At 46.7% G+C, this 16,746-nt stretch overlaps 2 protein-coding genes across 3 annotated transcripts; one reads left to right on the forward strand and one right to left on the reverse strand.

Moving 5' to 3' along the window:
- The first annotated feature begins 101 nt into the window (after nt 1-101).
- Nucleotides 102-10,318, forward strand: LOC4340464 (galactoside 2-alpha-L-fucosyltransferase). Of its 2 annotated transcripts, XM_066311212.1 has the most exons (4): nt 102-378; nt 588-746; nt 6,834-7,097; nt 8,678-10,318. In XM_066311212.1, exons 3-4 carry the CDS (start codon nt 6,842-6,844, stop codon nt 10,117-10,119), a joined length of 1,698 nt encoding a protein of 565 aa, XP_066167309.1. In that variant the 5' UTR covers nt 102-378; nt 588-746; nt 6,834-6,841; the 3' UTR covers nt 10,120-10,318. The 2 variants fall into 2 exon arrangements, with proteins under 2 accessions (XP_066167309.1, XP_025881826.1); XM_026026041.2 differs by lacking the exons at nt 102-378; nt 588-746 and having other exon boundaries at nt 6,818-7,097.
- A 31-nt stretch (nt 10,319-10,349) lies between these two features.
- Nucleotides 10,350-13,120, reverse strand: LOC4340465 (probable fucosyltransferase 8). Its single transcript, XM_026026042.2, has 2 exons — nt 12,882-13,120; nt 10,350-12,103 (listed from the first exon to the last, which is right to left on the reverse strand). Exons 1-2 carry the CDS (start codon nt 13,057-13,059, stop codon nt 10,584-10,586), a joined length of 1,698 nt encoding a protein of 565 aa, XP_025881827.1. The 5' UTR covers nt 13,060-13,120; the 3' UTR covers nt 10,350-10,583.
- Between the last annotated feature and the right edge of the window lie 3,626 nt (nt 13,121-16,746).

The raw sequence follows: 16,746 nt of genomic DNA on the forward strand, positions 1-16,746 counted from the left end.
ATTTGTGTACCTCGCTGACAAGTTGAGGGACCTTCTGTGTACTTTTTCCGTACGATTACGATCGTTCCTGATTAGGATCTCAACCATGTGAAAAAAAAAGTTTTTCATTTAAACCCCTTCCATATTGCGATTGCCTCGCCGACCAGCGGCGGAGGCGGCCGGGGATCGCCGCGGTTGAGGTCGCCATGGCGGCGCTGCCCCACACCAGGGCCCCAGTTTCGGGCCACTCCCACCTCGTCCTCGCCTCCCTCCGCCGCCCGCCTGGCCCGTCTCCGATCTCCCGGATGAGATTGGGTGCGGCGGAGAAACGGGAGGCGAGGGAAAGCGGGTTCCTCCTCCGGCAGCCACGCCGGTTGCCTCCCCGTCGATCGCCTCCGCGTGGGTCTCTCTCCCAATTCCCCAGCATATGCATTCACTAATCGAGGATTCGAATCGTTGAGCCGCTCGCGTGTAGGTGATGTATCTGCCCTGCTTGCCCCGCTCTCCTGCCTGCGGCCATTGTTGCCTCCCCGAGATCATGTGGTAGTTTAATTAAGCCTGATTGGTGTTGGTATTTTGGTGGTAAAACATTGGTGTTGCTGCTGCAGTTACAGAAGTGTGTCGAATGGTGAATGCATGCTTGGGAATTGGGATAAAAACCTGTCCACTTCGAGAGTGCGGGTTAATGGGTTTGTTGATCCGAGCTTGATTTGAAGGCCATAGATCGTGAAATTCCTGAAGAACTGCGGTCTAATCGCTGAAATGAGGTAAGCAAAGATAAGCATTTATTTTATGTCATTTTACATGCTCATTACTGCTTCTTTTTTGAGGATTTATTTGTCTAGCCTTCGTGCAGAATATATCATTATCGTTACTGCACATAATGGGATATATATGGAAGCAAATGTCATTAAAAAACAGTAATGAGAACATATATTTACAAACAAGACATACATATATCCTTGAAACAGAAGGAAAATTAAATCGATCAATCTACACTGTTATACTCTGTCCGTCCCAGCTTATTACTCCCTCCGTCCCATAATATAAGGGATTTTGGGTGGATATGACACATATTCTTAGTACAATGAATCTGGACAGACCAAAATCCCTTATATTATGGGACGGAGGGAGTAGGTGCATAAGATTTTTCACTGAGAGCAAGAAGATGCGCATTAAGAAGTTAATCTCATTGACTTCTTCATATATATCCCTAATTAATTAAATGGAGGATCTTTGTATGCCTGCATGCATGCTGCCTTGATAGAGTACTTAGAGCAAATTTAATTGTAGAGCTAACTACTACTTCCTCCGTTTCACAATGTAAATCATTCTAGCATTATATGATGTTAATATATAATGCTAGAATAACTTACATTGTGAAACGGAGGGAGTACTAGCTATAAGCTCATACCTAGTATAAAAATAGTATTAGAGATAACATGTAAAATAGCTTATATAAGCTTGTCTCTATTTTTATCCTCTCTCTCTCATTTATTTATTTAATGTATTAATGTATTTCTCAACTCTTGTATGTGATCAAGACTCATTCTGTCTCTTCTCCATACTCCCTCCGTACTCATAAAGGAAGTCGTTTAGGACAATGTTTAAGTCAAATCTTGGGAATATAAATCATGAATAACTCTCAAGTTGTTGAGTTTGAAAATGTAAAAACTATATGTATAGATTTGTCTTGAAAAATACTTTCATAAAAGTATACATATATCACTTTTCAAAAAATATTTTTATAGAAATAAGAAGTTAAAGTTGTGTTTTAGAGACCGTGTCGCTGTCCTAAATGACTTCCTTTATGAGTATGGAGGGAGTATGTGCAAGTAACCGATTATAGCTAGCTTTTAGTCTGCTAAGAACAAGTTTAATAGTATAGCCAACTACTAGTTCCAATTCATCTATAGCCAATCTAATAGCTCATTTATACAATAGTTACATACTATATTATTAATACCTGGTCCCACCTGTCATACACACAATGCGTCTTAAAGTCCGTGCTACAGCTGGCTACAAATCTGTAGCCCGCTGCTCTTCTCTCTCCTCATTTATCTCCTTAAAATATATTTGCAGCTGGCTTATAGCCTGCTATTGTACCTGCTCCAATACACTTGCTCTTACTGCAACATGCACATGTCCAATCATCTTGCATGCATGCAGAATGACACTCTCAGGAGAAAATGGCAATAAATTGAACTGTGGCTAATATAGTGGGACAATGATAGAAAATTTATGCACCTAAGAGCATTACCAACAAAAGCAAAAAAAAAAAATCCATTCCCAAGATTCTTTTTTATCCCAAATCAGATTATTAAGTATGAATTTATTCTTCTCTCCAAGAGATAACTAAAGATTGACTTCCAATAATAAAAGGTGGGCCATCCCAAACTACCAACCAAGCCTTCCTCCTGTTTTCTTCGGGCGCATGTCCCTTGATCGCAATTAAGCCTCCCCCTCTTGTCCAAATCGCGCACGTCCTCCCCTTATGATGGCGACTCCCTCATTTCACTCCTGATCACTTCCATACCCTCACCTTGCCGCCTCTCCCCTCCTCCCCTCCCTGTTACTGCATCTCCCCTTCTCTTCCCTCGTCACATCTCACCCCTCGTGTAATCGGTCACCAAAAGAACAAGGAGAGATAGAGATGAGCCATTGTAGTAATCTCATCCAAATTCTCCTGGATGAAGTATTCATCGAATGACGCCAAAGATTTTTTTTTTCAATGGCACAACTAGTACACGATCATTACATGAATAATCATGAACAAAAGTGTGTTGGGTCTGTGTTTGGACACCAAGTACTTGATCGGAATACTGACCACTGGAGACTGTACATTGACTACTTATCAGAAGAACCTATGTATGGCCCTGTTTATTTTAAGAGCATGTTTGTAATAGTTAAATGTGTGTGTTTTTTCTCTGTTGCAAATATTGATAAACACATGATTTATTATTGTTAAAACATACACATATTTAGAATGAGATGACCTCTTTCTTTTACGCATAATGCATGTTGTGGAAGAATATGATAATTATTGTGCAAAAAAGAAATGCATCCGGTACACTTGAATTATCATGTTTGTAAAAGATTACAACAGTATTCCAAATGTTGAGTTATGGAGTAGCGTCAGATGCGATAGATGAATATGTTCATATTGGAGGAAGTACTACTACATGAAGTCTAAAATGGCTAGTTAAAGCTATAGGAGAAGTTTTCAGAGAGGAGTATTTGAGGACACAAAACGAGAATAGCTAGCATAGCTAGATTATTGGCTAGTCAAAGCTATAAGTGAAGTTTTCCGAGAGTATTTGAGGATACTAAATGAGAATAACATAGCTAGATTACTTGCAATTGGGGAAGGCGAAATATTTCTAGTAATGTTGAGCTCTATATATTGTATGCACTAAAGTAGGATAATTGCTTTGCTGCATGGCAAGGTATATACGGTGCGCATGTGTGGGAGCCTACTATTATTTTAAAAGTTGGTGCCGTACATGATCTATGGTTTTGGCATGCTTTTTTGGTTTACCCTGATCTCACAATGATATTAATTTTTTTTTCAATGGTTGCGGTGTTTTTGCAAAGCTTGCTGAAGGCAAATCTTCTAAAGTTAATTATATCATCAACATGCATAACTATAATAATGAACTTCAACGGTCACCTATTTGAGAGTATCTCCTTGGTCCTTGCACAACTAAAAGCTTAGTACAGTTGACTTTAGGAACCTCGTATTCATGTAGCTTTTCAAACAACATTGTCCATTGAAGAACAATAATATGAGATCCGGGTAAACCAAAGAAAGCATGCCAAATCCATAGGTCATGTGAGGCAATGGCTTCTAGAATTACAGTAGGCCTCGCACATGCCCATGCTACATACTTTCCCATGCAGTGGACCAACTCTTCTAGTTCTAGTGCATAATGCATACAATCTATAGAGTAATATTCATGGATTTTTTTTTCTTCCCCAACTCTAAGTAATCTCGCTATGTCATTCTCGGTTGGTGTCTAGGAATACCCCCTCACTGAAAACTTTGCCAATAGCTTGACCAACCATTTTAGATTCTCTATAGTAGTACTTTATCCAATCTATCACATCTGCTACTACTCCAATGCATAACTCAACATTTGGAATATTGCTTTATTATTTTACAAACATGATAATCCAAGTGTACCGGCTACATTTCTTTTACAAAATAATCATCATATGCTTCCACATCATGCACTATGTGTAAAAAAGGGTTGTGTAATTCTAAACATGCACAATAACAAATAATGAATCATACATGTATCAATATTTGCAATAGAGAGAAAAAAACACATTTAACTATTACAAACCTGCGCCTAAAACAAATAGAGTGTACATACGCTTTTCTATGGCCAGTTAACATGTTCCAATCAAGTAATTGGTGTCCAAACACAAACACGCCACGCTTCGGTCATGATCATTCGTGTATTGATCGTGTACTAGTTGTGTTGTCGGAAAAAAATCTTCACCATCATCTGATCAAGACTCGTAAAAAAGAAATTGGATTTGATTATTACGACCCATCAAATGAGGGGAGGGGAGAGGAGAGGGGAGGAGAGACGAGATAATTGGATGGGAAGTGAGAGGCAGCAAGGGGAGGGGGTGGAAGTGATCAGGAGCGATGGGAGGGAGTCGCCATTCCGACGGGAAGTGAGGACATGCCCCATCAGAACGAGAGGGGGAAGCACGATCAAGGGACACATGCCAAAAGAAAACAGGAGAAAGGCTCGGATGGTAGTTTGGGTGGACACACATTTATTAGTTGGAGTCAGTTTTTAGTTATCTCTTGTGAGATGAACCTATTTACACCTTAAAAATCTGATTAGGGGCCAATTAAAAAGGAGAGTCTTGGAGATGGATTTTTTGTTTCCGTTGGTGATGCTCTAATAAACTGGGACAACCGGAGTAATATAGATACACCATTAGTAACAGCATAGATCTTTCTCTTTTCCCCAATCAATGTGGTAATTTCTAGGCACATAGGGCAGACATGTTGATATAAAAGATTTTTTGTTCTCAGAAAATTAAATTTGTTCACGACCCGTCCAAACTATATGAACTATCATTGCTGGTTGGCCCGTTATTGGGTTCAGACGTTCAGTACCCTGTGAAACCACTTATAAAATGTTGTACTACAACCTTCTTTTAGAGAGGGTAGGTACGTTTTTTATTACCCAGCTTTGGGGAAAAGCCAAATAAGCCAAATATAGTCTTTTACAGCTAGAAGTTCTACATGAAAAGGTATGTTACAACCATTTGAACCTCAAAAGGGATGTTACGCCTATAAAAGAATATTCCACCCATGATTTGTTTTCAGGCTGTAACATGGATGTTAAGTTATCAACAGTTATCTAAATGAATCGGGTGAAAATAGTTATGCTTTGTTAGTATGAAGTAATATGAAGAAAATTGGGAATTCAGCATTACTAAAATGGAACATCTCCACTGAAACTATTTGTGTGAACATGAGCAAGGTGATCCTCCCAATCCCGATCATTAAAGCAGTAGTACTCCCAAAAGGAAAGGGGAACGGTCTCAACATGCTTATACTAACTTTCCTAATATAATTAATATATTAAGGTAAATTTTGGGAAACCATGGTGTCCTCTGGACTCCGGTGGCAACCATCACCCATGGATTGCAACAACTGAATTGCAGAAATCCTAGCCATGTATGGTTAACATTCATTTTGGAATGGCCTTTTTCAGATTGCACAGTTGCGTGCTTTGATATAGTCTGTAGATATACAATTTCTTGGATACGTTTCAACCAGGGAAGCAGCAACCATTGGATACCACGCTCTCTTTGCAGAAATCATGCAGAAGCTGCTTCTTTGAGATTCTTCTGAGAGTTCCAATTCTTTAGATTCAGGCGCCTTCCTCGCAGTCTGAAATTCAGAGTTTTGAACATGCAACACGATCGTTGCATGTGCCATTTGCGTTTTAATTTCTACACATGCTGCCCAATACTGCATTGAAGGGTTTCGTTTTTCTAACTGGAGCAGTATACTAGTAAACTCCTAATAGCCGACATTTTGACACTACTAGTAAACTCTCTTTTTTTAAGATGGATTAATTAGTCTCTCTGATCGCATCGAACTTGTAATAATCTACTCGTACTACATCGGTTGTCGGTGTCGATCTGTTCTAAAAAACTGGTTATAATGCACACTCAACTTGTGTTTTATTCCTCTGCAAAAGAAAATCTACTAAGGACCAGCCTAGTTACTCCTGCCAGGCGATAATTAACAAAGTAAGCATTAAGCAAATGTGCAACTTGGTGTACTTAAAGTCCAATTTGGTTTACTGTACTTGCGTTTACCTCAAGTTGTCTAGGTATAGCAAGCAGGTGGTTTTTTGTGATCTGTGTCCTGCATCAAAAGGTTAAGCATGGCAGCACTTTCAAGTATGGATCTTGATGAGGAAACCCATGCATGTCAATGGACTATAAGATGTCTGTTAATTTCCACCCCTCATTTGCCAATACCAAAGAGGAAATAAAAATATATAACCATTAGTCCATATATACTCCCTTTGTTTCAAAAATATAGTAATATATAGTATTGGATAAGATACAATTTAATACTATAAATCTGGACAGACCCATGTCTAATTTTATTTAATTTAATAGTAGTTATCCAGATCTATAATACTACAACGTTACTATATTTTGCGATGAAGGGAGTAGTATTAGGCTATTAGCAGCAAGCCAGCGACTACGAGCACCGTAGGTCCATATAGGTAGTAGCCACTAGACACAAAGTAGAACTCTACAAGCAGCTTGCTTGCTCACACGGGCTGGTGTAAGTGTGTGTATAGTGTCCAAGATGGAGAGGGAGAGCAGCACACCGGCGAGCAGCTGGCTGGGGATCGACGAGGCGGCGCCGTTCGCGGGGAAGAAGGCGACGAAGGACGCCGCCGCCGCCGACGCCTTCGTCCGGCGATGGCCCAAGGTGGTGAACGCCACGCTGGTGGCGTTCATCATGACGATGCCGCCGCTCCTCATCCTCCTCGGCGGCGGCCGGCCCGGCGCGCCGGCGGTGTGGATCAAGTCGACCGTTGCCAGCCTAGCCGCACGAGGGGGTAAGTGACTGTAGTTTCGTGCTTACTTGTTACAAAGGAACCCGGTTGTTCTTCCAACATTGGAGAGGAACCTTGGGTTTTTCATGTTCTTCGTGCTGCTGTGTTTGCAAAATTACAGCTCAAGCAGAGCTGCAGAGGGACTAGTCTTTGGAATCAGTTCTTTTCTAACTAAGATGCAGATTCTAACTTGATTTTTTTGTTCATATGTTTCATACAGAAACATTCTATATAGATATTGCCTTAAAATATTAAAAGTATCTACTTTTTAAATTTATATTAATTAAAACCATATTAATTATATGTTAATAATTTTCTCGTTTTACCATGAACGCTGTTGGAAAATTTCCATTTCCAACCGCTACATATTAGGAAATTTATTTATTTCTATTTTTTAAAAAAAATATTCAATTTTTTTGGGAACTTTACTCGATTATTGATGGATAGTATTTTAGCATCTGATTATAGTGGGCTAGTGAATAATAATGGGTATCTTAAGAATTGTGTAACATATTAGAACGCAAAGTGGAATTAAAATTATCTATATTTAAATTTTTATCTTGTTAATTCTTTTAGTGGGATATACATCGATAATTCAGGTGGTGCCAATGGGATAATTCCGCTTGCTTACCAGCCTAGACCTTATCCTCTTTATGTTTGGGGATTTGCAAAACCCATATCCAAGTCCAACACTAGACTTCATAATTAGTTGTGTGGTCAAATCCATTCCATACTAGACTTTCTATGTTCACTAAAGTTTTACTATAGACTAACTTTAACGATCCTATTACTCTACACCGCTATTTTTTAAAAAATATTACGTCTTGTCTCATGGCATGATAATAAAGCTTTGCGACTGCTTGCTTTGATCGGTGAAACATGTATTGTAGGCCTGTCCAACCTTCATACTGGGCTAAAAGAACCCAAGGCAAAAATTACAAGCACGGATTTTATGAGGTCTTTTGGGGTTTTCTTAGTTGTTTTCCATTTTTTGGATTTCTGATCATAAAATATATCAAGCCGGACGAAGTTTGAATAGGTCAATTGTATTGGTTTATAGTATTGTTTTTGGGTTGAAATGCAAGCCCAGTGAGATGAAAATTTTCAAAACATGTCAAAATAGACATCACCGAACGGTTTAGGTGATATTTGAAATCTAGTTGACAAAATTTGAACGAGATTCCCTACATACATGGTACGAGAGCTTGAGCCAATGTAGGTGTTGAACTACTCATTTTGTTCAGAGATCAAGGACCGGACTACTATTTGGTTGATGGACTAAACATGCCAAAGCTGGCTAAGCTTTTGTGCCACACTTCCTAAAAAATAAAGCCACTTTTTATTTTTAGTCGATGATATGAGGGAACGGTTTATCCACCTTCCTAAAAAAGAAAGTTTTAACTCTAAAATTCCGTGTTCAATCCACACCACACTCATAATTTTAAAATATTTGGAGAGACATCTCTCCCTTCAAACCTCGTTTTATTTTACCTTCTTGTATAAGTAAAGCCAGTTTTGCCACACTGCATATTTCCCATGTTTACACTCTTTGGGCTTAAAATGTTGCTCCATTTCGCTTGAAGAACCCAAGAAAGACGTGCTTCTCGGTGGCCTGCTCCTCCCAGGATTCGACGAGCAATCGTGCGTCAGCCGGTACCAATCCGTCTACTACCGCAAGAACATGACGCGGCCGCCGTCGCCGCACCTCCTCCGCCGGCTCCGGCAGCAGGAGGCGCTGCAACGGCGGTGCGGCCCGGGCACGGAGCCGTACCGGCGGGCGTCCGAGCGGCTCAGGTCCGGCCAGAACGCCGGCGACGACTTCGTCGCCACGGTCGACGGCTGCGGCTACCTCGTGCTGATATCCTACCGCGGCCTCGGCAACCGCATCCTCGCCATCACCTCCGCCTTCCTCTACGCCATGCTCACCGGCCGCGTCCTCCTCCTCGACCCGGGCAAGACCATGGCCGACCTCTTCTGCGAGCCGTTCCAGGCCACGTCGTGGATGCTGCCCGGCGACTTCCCGCTCGAGCACTTCCGGGACCTCGGCGAGGACGCGCCGGAGAGCTACGGGAACGTGGCGGTGAACCGGAGCGGCTCCGTCGCCGGCCTGCGGTTCGTGTACGCGCACCTCGACCACGCGGCGACGCCGGCGAACAGGCTGCTGTACTGCGACGACCACCGCCAGTTCCTCCACCGCGTGCAGTGGGTGATCCTGAGGACGGACAGCTACATCGCGCCGGGGATCTTCCTCAACCCGGCGTACAAGGAGGAGCTCGACATGATGTTCCCCAACAAGGACGCCGTCTTCTACCTCCTCTCCCGGTATCTCCTCCACCCGACCAACGACGTCTGGGGTATGGTCACCAGGTTCTACCACTCCTACCTCAAGAACGCCGACGAGCGGCTGGGCGTCCAGATCAGGGTGTTCGACGGCGACGAGCCGTTCCAGCACATCCTGGACCAGATCCTGGAGTGCACGTCGCAGGAGCACCTCCTCCCTGGAGTCGTCGTGAGCGGCCACGGCGGCGGCGTCGCGCCGCCGCCGATCGCGCGGTCCAAGGCCGTCCTGACGACGGGGCTCAACTCGTGGTACCACGACAGCATCCGGGACATGTACTGGCGGTCGCCGTCGGCCACCGGCGAGGTGGTGAGCGTGCACCAGCCGAGCCACGAGCTGCACCAGCACTTCTTCCGGAGCACCCACGACATGAAGGCCCTCGCCGAGATGTACCTGCTGAGCTTGACGGACAAGATCGTCACCAGCGGCTGGTCGACGTTCGGCTACGTCGGCGCCGGCCTCGGCGGCCTCACGCCGTACATCATGATCAAGCCGGAGAACCACACGGTGCCGAACCCGCCGTGCGTCAGGGCCATGTCCATGGAGCCCTGCGACCACGGGCCGCCGTACTTCGAGTGCACCAAGAAAGAGATCGACAAGATCATCGACACCGGCAACCTGGTGCCTCATGTCCGATCATGCGAGGACGTGCCATGGGGACGCAAACTGGCTGATCCTATTAGCTAAACCAAAATAGTAGTATTAATACTGTTTTTGTTCACAATTTATACCATGTTTTTAGTTGTTTTTGCAACCTATGGAATAGAAAAATATACTCCTTTTTTGCAAATTAGCCAATAACTGTTCATAGAATATATGATTTATGAATGCTTGATCCTACATACTTCCTTGGATAATTTTACCATTATTGAGAAGTGATTGTATTTTTCTAGTGTAAAATTTGATACTTTCAAATATTAAAAAAAAATTAGGATCGTAAAATTTCTTTACCCCATCCATCTCATAAAAAACAAACCTATTACAGAATACGACTCTTCCGAGCTACGACTACAAATCTGAACAACTCTCGTAATAGTAGGATTTTTCTACATTTGTTTTTATGAGACGGATGCAATAAGTTCATTTATAGATGGAGAAAAATGGTCGTGTAATTCGCAGTTATCTTGGAGTAGTAATTAATTCATTCATGGTTAATCAAAAAGCTTAATGCCTCCGGCTAGATCCTCACAGCGCTTGATGTGTCGTGTCACGTTCTCGCTGACGGCGAGCTTGCCCTGACATGTCGCGGCGGCGGGCGGCGGCTTGTGGAAGCAGGGCTCCATGGATACGGCGCGCACGCACGGCGTCCGGGGGACCTTGTGGTTGAACGCCGTGAGCAGCATCGCCGGCCGCAGCCCGGCGAGCGCGCTGCTCATGTACCCGAACGTCGACATGCCGCTGGTGAGCAGCACGTCGGCGAAGCTGAGCAGGTAGATCTCGGCGAGCGCCTTCTGGTTGTGCGCCCGCTTCCCCATCTCCTGCTTCTCCTCGTGGCTCGGCTGGAACACGCCCACCCACCGCCGCCCGCCGCCGCTCGCCGTCGCCGCGTGCTCGTAGTACTTGCCCTTCAGCCTCTCGTAGTACTCCACCTGCAGCGACGCGACCAGGATGGCCGTCGTCGCGCCGCCGCCGGACGTGTTCGTCCTGGCCGGCGCCGGCGCGTCGCCACCGTCGGTGTCCGGCAGGATGCGCTCCTGCGACGAACACGCCATGACCTGCTTGTACATGTCGTCGACGGGGATGGACGCCCAGGAGAACATCCTGATCTGCACGCCGATCATCTCCGCCGCCGGAGCGAGGTACGCGTGGTGGTATCTCATGACCATCCCCCACACGGAGTTGGAAGGGTGGAGAAGGTAGCGGGCAAGGAGATGGGTGACGCTCTCCTTCTCCGGGAACATCCACCGGAGCTCGTCCTGGAACTCCGGGATGGCGTACAGCGACGGGACGAAGTAGAGGTCGCTCTGCAGCAGCAGCCAGTTCACCTTGGCGAGCACGAGCTGGTCGTCGTTGCAGTAGAACCGCTCGTCGTCGCCGCGGAGGTCGTGCGCCAGGTGGAGGTACACGTACGGCGGCACGGACACCGGCGTCTCCCTCGCCGGGTCGCCGGTGATCTTCTTGGCGGCGAGGAGGTTCCCGTACGACTGGTTCGAGTGCACCCCGAGCCGCCACAGGTCGGCGACGGGGAAGTCCGGCGGGAGCACCCACGTCGTCGCCGTCTCGCCTTCGCCGCCGGGGAACGGCTCGCAGAAGTGGTCGGCGAAGTCGTCGGGGAAGTGGACGAGGAAGACGCGGTCGGTGAGCAGCGCGTAGAGGAAGGAGGCGACCAGCGAGAGCATGCGGTTGCCGAGGCCATTGTAGGGGAGTCCGACGAGGTAGTTGCACTCCATGACCTCCGAGCTGTGGCCGGACCGGAGCTGCTCGTCGGACTTGGCGTAGCCCGGCGTGCCCGGGCCGCACCTCCGGTGCCGCGCCTCGTAGTCGCGGAGCTTCTGGAGGAGGTAGGGGGACGGCGAGAATGGCGAGCTCTTGTAGTAGCGCGGGGACTCGTGCCGGCTCAGGCACGCGCCGCGGTCGAAGCAGCCGCCGGCCGCCAGCAAGCCGCCGAAGAGCTCGTCGGCGCCGGTGGCCGCGTCGCCGGTGGCGCTGGGTTTGGAGGCGTTCGTGAATCCTGAATTTGATTTTGAGACGTGACAAAACAAACTGTAAATTTTTTTTAGCAAAAACATACCAGGTGAATTGAGATTCTTAATTTTAGCTCCGCGCGCGCAATTTGAAGTTTACATCACGCAATTTAGGATTTCAAATTCGTAGAAATTTAAGAATTTCTGAATCCACCAGAGATGATATTCGAAATTATGGCCCAGATGTAGGATTTCTGAATCCATGAAAGAGCTTTGGCCCACAAAATCATGGCCCAGGTGGATCTAGAAGGGGTTTAAAACCAAAAATCAGTCGCATGTGAAATACCAAATCCGAATAAATAAACCCGAAATGAGGGGAGAGTTCTCAACTTCTCTGATCACTGTGGGATCTTAAACTGTTTGGCGTGAAATCTGTTTGTTCCATGCAGGGATTGAACTGAGTAATCTCAAATCGCTAAAAGATGGACAAGTACATCATATCTTAGTTTCTTCCAAGCGTATTTACCAGTTGAAAATTAAACCACAACAAAGTACGTGCACAATTCATTTTAGTTTTCCAGTGATCACAAACTGCAAATCACACCAAAACACCTACATTTTTTTTAATCTAACCGCCTCCAAATGTAATTAGGGATGCAAGTGGGTAGTCATAAAAACTCGCTTGTTAGTTTATTTCCTATATGTTAGTACAAAATTTGAAAGAAAACATGAATTAGAAGTGAGATAAGCGGGCTAAAAAAATCCGCTTACCCGCCCCGCTTGCATCCCTAAATAATCTCATACTGCAAATCACAAACATTTTACCTGCAGTAACAGCAGTCAGCCTCGCCGCGCTCTGCCAAACCGTGGACGCGCTGGCCCATCCGCCGAGCACCAACAGCGCAAACAACGGCACCGCCATGACGCAGACGACGCCGACGACGCGCACCGCCGCGCCGCCGCCGCCGGCGACGCCGCCCAGCTTCTTCCCCCTCGTCGCCATCGCCGCCGCCGGCTTGCACCGATCACCTCTTCTTTGCACCGCACGTTCAGTGTCTCAAACTTCGTCAGCTTTTTATCACATTTTTTCTCGCGTCCTTAGCTTGACATGCGAGCCACTGCACGTTGGAGAGGTGGACTTGCGTTCGGTTGAGTGCACTGTAGCTTCGTACATAGGTAGAAGAGGTGCAGCTTTGCGTGTCAGGTTGGGGACTTGGGGTTTGATCACAACAATTGTCCTGCCTGATACAGTGATACTATGATAATATATCTTTAGCTCGTTCGGATCATTTGATAATTTTAGTACGGTATGATGCACTATGCAGTATGATGACCTGCAATAGCTTGCAAACTGGGAGCTGACCTGGGTAACAGAGCCGGCCGGCCACCATGTGATAAGATAAGATGTAGTGTTATCTTAAAATGGGGAGATCATATCGTCAAAGTTTCAAAACCCACGAACGAAAAAGTGTGTGGTTTTGTTAAAACAGAAACAAAGGTGTACGACAATCCCATGTTTAGGGGTTTGACTAAAAATACGAGCAAGTAAATAATTATTTGGGCATCGTATGGAACTTGTCAAGAAATCACGGCCCTGGTAGGCCCATTTGCAAGCCTAGATACTGGCGCTGTTAATATGCGGAGAAATTTTATGATCGTTAAAAAAAATCTCGAGATACCTAATTTTTTTTTACCTCAAGGTACTTACCAAATTTTCCATTAGCAAGTGTGGTACACTACATGAAAAACGATTTTTTATGGCGTTTGAAAAATATTTTTCATGGCTACTATGAGAAAAAAACCGCCAGCGCAAAAAATCGGGAGGGGGTGGGAGGTCATGGGCCGCCAGCGAAAGCTGATTTTCGCTGGTGGCCACATTAAGAGGTCCGCTATAAAAATATTATATTTTTCGAAGCAGACCTCTTAAATGTCCGCCAGCGAAAAACACTGTCTCGCTAAAAAATTTTGGCGGCATTTAAAACAACGCGCGCGAGATTCCTTCACAAACCGCATTTAAAACCGATTTCATCCCAGTACCGCCACTACCCACCCACTCCCACTGCGAGACCACCCACCCACCCACCTCTCTCCCTTCATTGCGCCCCTACTAGCGACGGTGAGTCGGCGACCATGACCACGACGACGACGGGCCGGACGACGACGACCACGGTGACTGGTGACGACGACCACGGTGACCACAACGACGGGCTAGGCCACGGGCGGCGGATGTGCGGCGGCGGGAGGGGCGGAGAGGCCACGACCGGAGGGCCTCCTCCTCTCCTCCCCCACCTCTCTCCCCTAGGGATGGGCAAAATAAGACCGAACCGAAGAACCGAATCGAAAAGACCGAGACCGAGACCGAAAAAACCAGTCTTCACTGTTGAAAGACCGAAATTTTTTCGGTTTATTTGGTCATGGGCCTCAATTAACCGAATTGACCGAAATAACCGAATTAGGCCCAATAGACTAGTTGGCCCAATAAGCCCACTAATAAGAAACCCTAGAGCCAGACACAGCCACGCACATCGTGAGTGCGTCATCCTCATCCCCATCCTGGACGGAGCGGTCTCCATCCGCATCCTCCTTTGCTCGCCAGGCGCCGCCTCCGCCTCCACCGCCAGGTGCAGCCTCCAGCCGACGCGTTTCCGCCTCCACCGCCAGGCGCCGCCTCCAACGCTGGGCGCTGCCTCCGCCTCTACCGTCGGGCGCCGCCTCGAGCTGGCGCGCCTCCGCCTCCACCGCCGGGCGCCGCCTCCAGTCGGCGCCCCCTCCGCCTCCATGGCTCCATCGCCGGGTGCCGCATCCAGCCGGCCGATTTGCTTCTTGTCTGATTCGTGCTCAATTTGCTATCACAATCTGCGGTCTAATTGTTGATTTACTTTGCTTTTGCTGTTTTTACAGTTAGTTTTATTGATTTGCTTTGCTTTTGTTGTTTTTACGGTTAGTTCGGTCTATGACCGAGACCGAACCGAACTAACCGAAGACCGATTTGCTTGGTCTTGAGATTTGTTGGAGACCGATCGGTACAAAGACCGAATTTTCAAAAAGACCGAGGAACCGAACCGAATTTTTCGGTTAGACCGAATGCCCGCCCCTACTCTCCCCTCCTCATTCCCTGCGCCCCCACTAGCGACGGCGACCACGGCGATGATGATGACGACGACGACGATGGGCCGGGCCACGATGACCATGGCGACCATGGCGACTGGTAACGGTGACGACGACCACGGTGACCATGACGACAGGCCGGGCCACGGGCGGCGGATGTGCAGTGGAGGGAGGGGGCGGAGGGGCCACTACCGGAGGGCCTCCTCCTCCTCCTCCTCCTCCTCCTCCCCTCCCCTCCCTCTCCCTCTCCCAGATCTAGTCGGAGGGAGGGGGCGTCGGCCGCCGCGGCGGCGATGGCAAGCGGGCGACGACAATTTTGTTGTCCATTTTGATGTTTGTTTGTATTGATGTTTCATATATGCATGTATTGATGTTTGTTTGTTGAAAATGAAGTGAGAAATTGATGTAGTGTTCTCTTAAGGTTAGATCTGATGTGGATTTGAATTGTTATGGATTTGAGATTTAGGGATGTGAATTTGGGAATGCATGTTATTTTTGCTGGCAGCTGGAGGACAGCTGCATAGGGTTCCGTCAACTAAAATCGATTATCGCTGGCGGCCAATAATCGCTAGCGAAGATCGATATTTTCTCTGGCCTTTGCTTTGTGGCGGCTGTAATTTTCGCTAGGGAAAACCTAAAATGGCCGCCATAAAAGATGATTTCCGTAATAGTGGTACCTCCTGGTACCTTTTTAAGGATGATAAAATTACCCTGATATACAAGTCCATCTTGCAATGGTTTTATCCAAGTACATGTTGCAAACTCGCAATAGTTTTGTTGGCGGCGATCGAATTGTGCCGACACATAACGACACCTTGTATACTAGTTCTGTTGTGCTACTTCAGAGGCGTGTGTTGGTTTATATGTCGAGGTAGAGTTAAAACGAAATAGAACCGTTGCCACTTACTTTACTCTGCTTGAAGCGAGTTTAGACTAACGTAGGTATCTAAGTTTGCACTGGGAAGTTATACCTAGGGTGAAAATAGATTAATTATAGCTAAAAAATTTTTTTAACCAGGTTCTAGAGCACCCCCTCTTGTAGTGCAGTTCTGCCACCATTTTGTACATTACCACTGATCTATCGCTATAGATGGCCATAAGGCCTGAGACCCGAAGGCCTGGCCCATGGCACGGCTTTTTGGCCCGGCCCAAGCACGGCACGGCCCGGCATGGGTCGGCCCGTGCCGGCCCGGCCCGACCGCCGGGCCGTGCCTGGGCCTCCCCGCCTGCACGCTGGGCTGGCCCGGCACGATGGGCCGACAGGCCAGGCCCGGCACACAAAGTATAGGGACTAAAAATAGACATATAAATGTAACTGTCCAAAGAATAGGGACCTTAAATAGACTTAATTTAACTATTTATATACCACAGCCCAAAGAAGAGGGAGGTAAAATAGACCTTTTTTAGCTATATATATGTCAAAGCCCAATAGTATGGAGGAAAATTAGACTTATTCTGAGGAAACGCACGATGGCCCAGCGTGCCTTCGGGCCGGCCCGGCACAGCCCGAGGCGTGTTGAGCCGTGCCTGGGCCGTGAGTGCGGCACGTGGGCTGGCACGGCACGGCCCGGTGCGTCGGTCG

The sequence above is a fragment of the Oryza sativa genome, chromosome 6 (assembly GCF_034140825.1).
Source record: "Oryza sativa Japonica Group chromosome 6, ASM3414082v1".
Taxonomy (NCBI): domain Eukaryota; kingdom Viridiplantae; phylum Streptophyta; class Magnoliopsida; order Poales; family Poaceae; genus Oryza; species Oryza sativa.

Coding starts and splice junctions, on each gene's coding strand:
- LOC4340464 (XM_066311212.1), top strand. CDS start 6,842: ATGGAGAGGGAGAGCAGCACACCGGCGAGCAGCTGGCTGGGGATCGAC. Junction 7,098..8,677: donor CAGCCTAGCCGCACGAGGGG/GTAAGTGACTGT, acceptor TTTCGCTTGAAG/AACCCAAGAAAGACGTGCTT.
- LOC4340465 (XM_026026042.2), bottom strand. CDS start 13,059: ATGGCGACGAGGGGGAAGAAGCTGGGCGGCGTCGCCGGCGGCGGCGGC. Junction 12,104..12,881: donor GCTGACTGCTGTTACTGCAG/GTAAAATGTTTG, acceptor AATCAAATTCAG/GATTCACGAACGCCTCCAAA.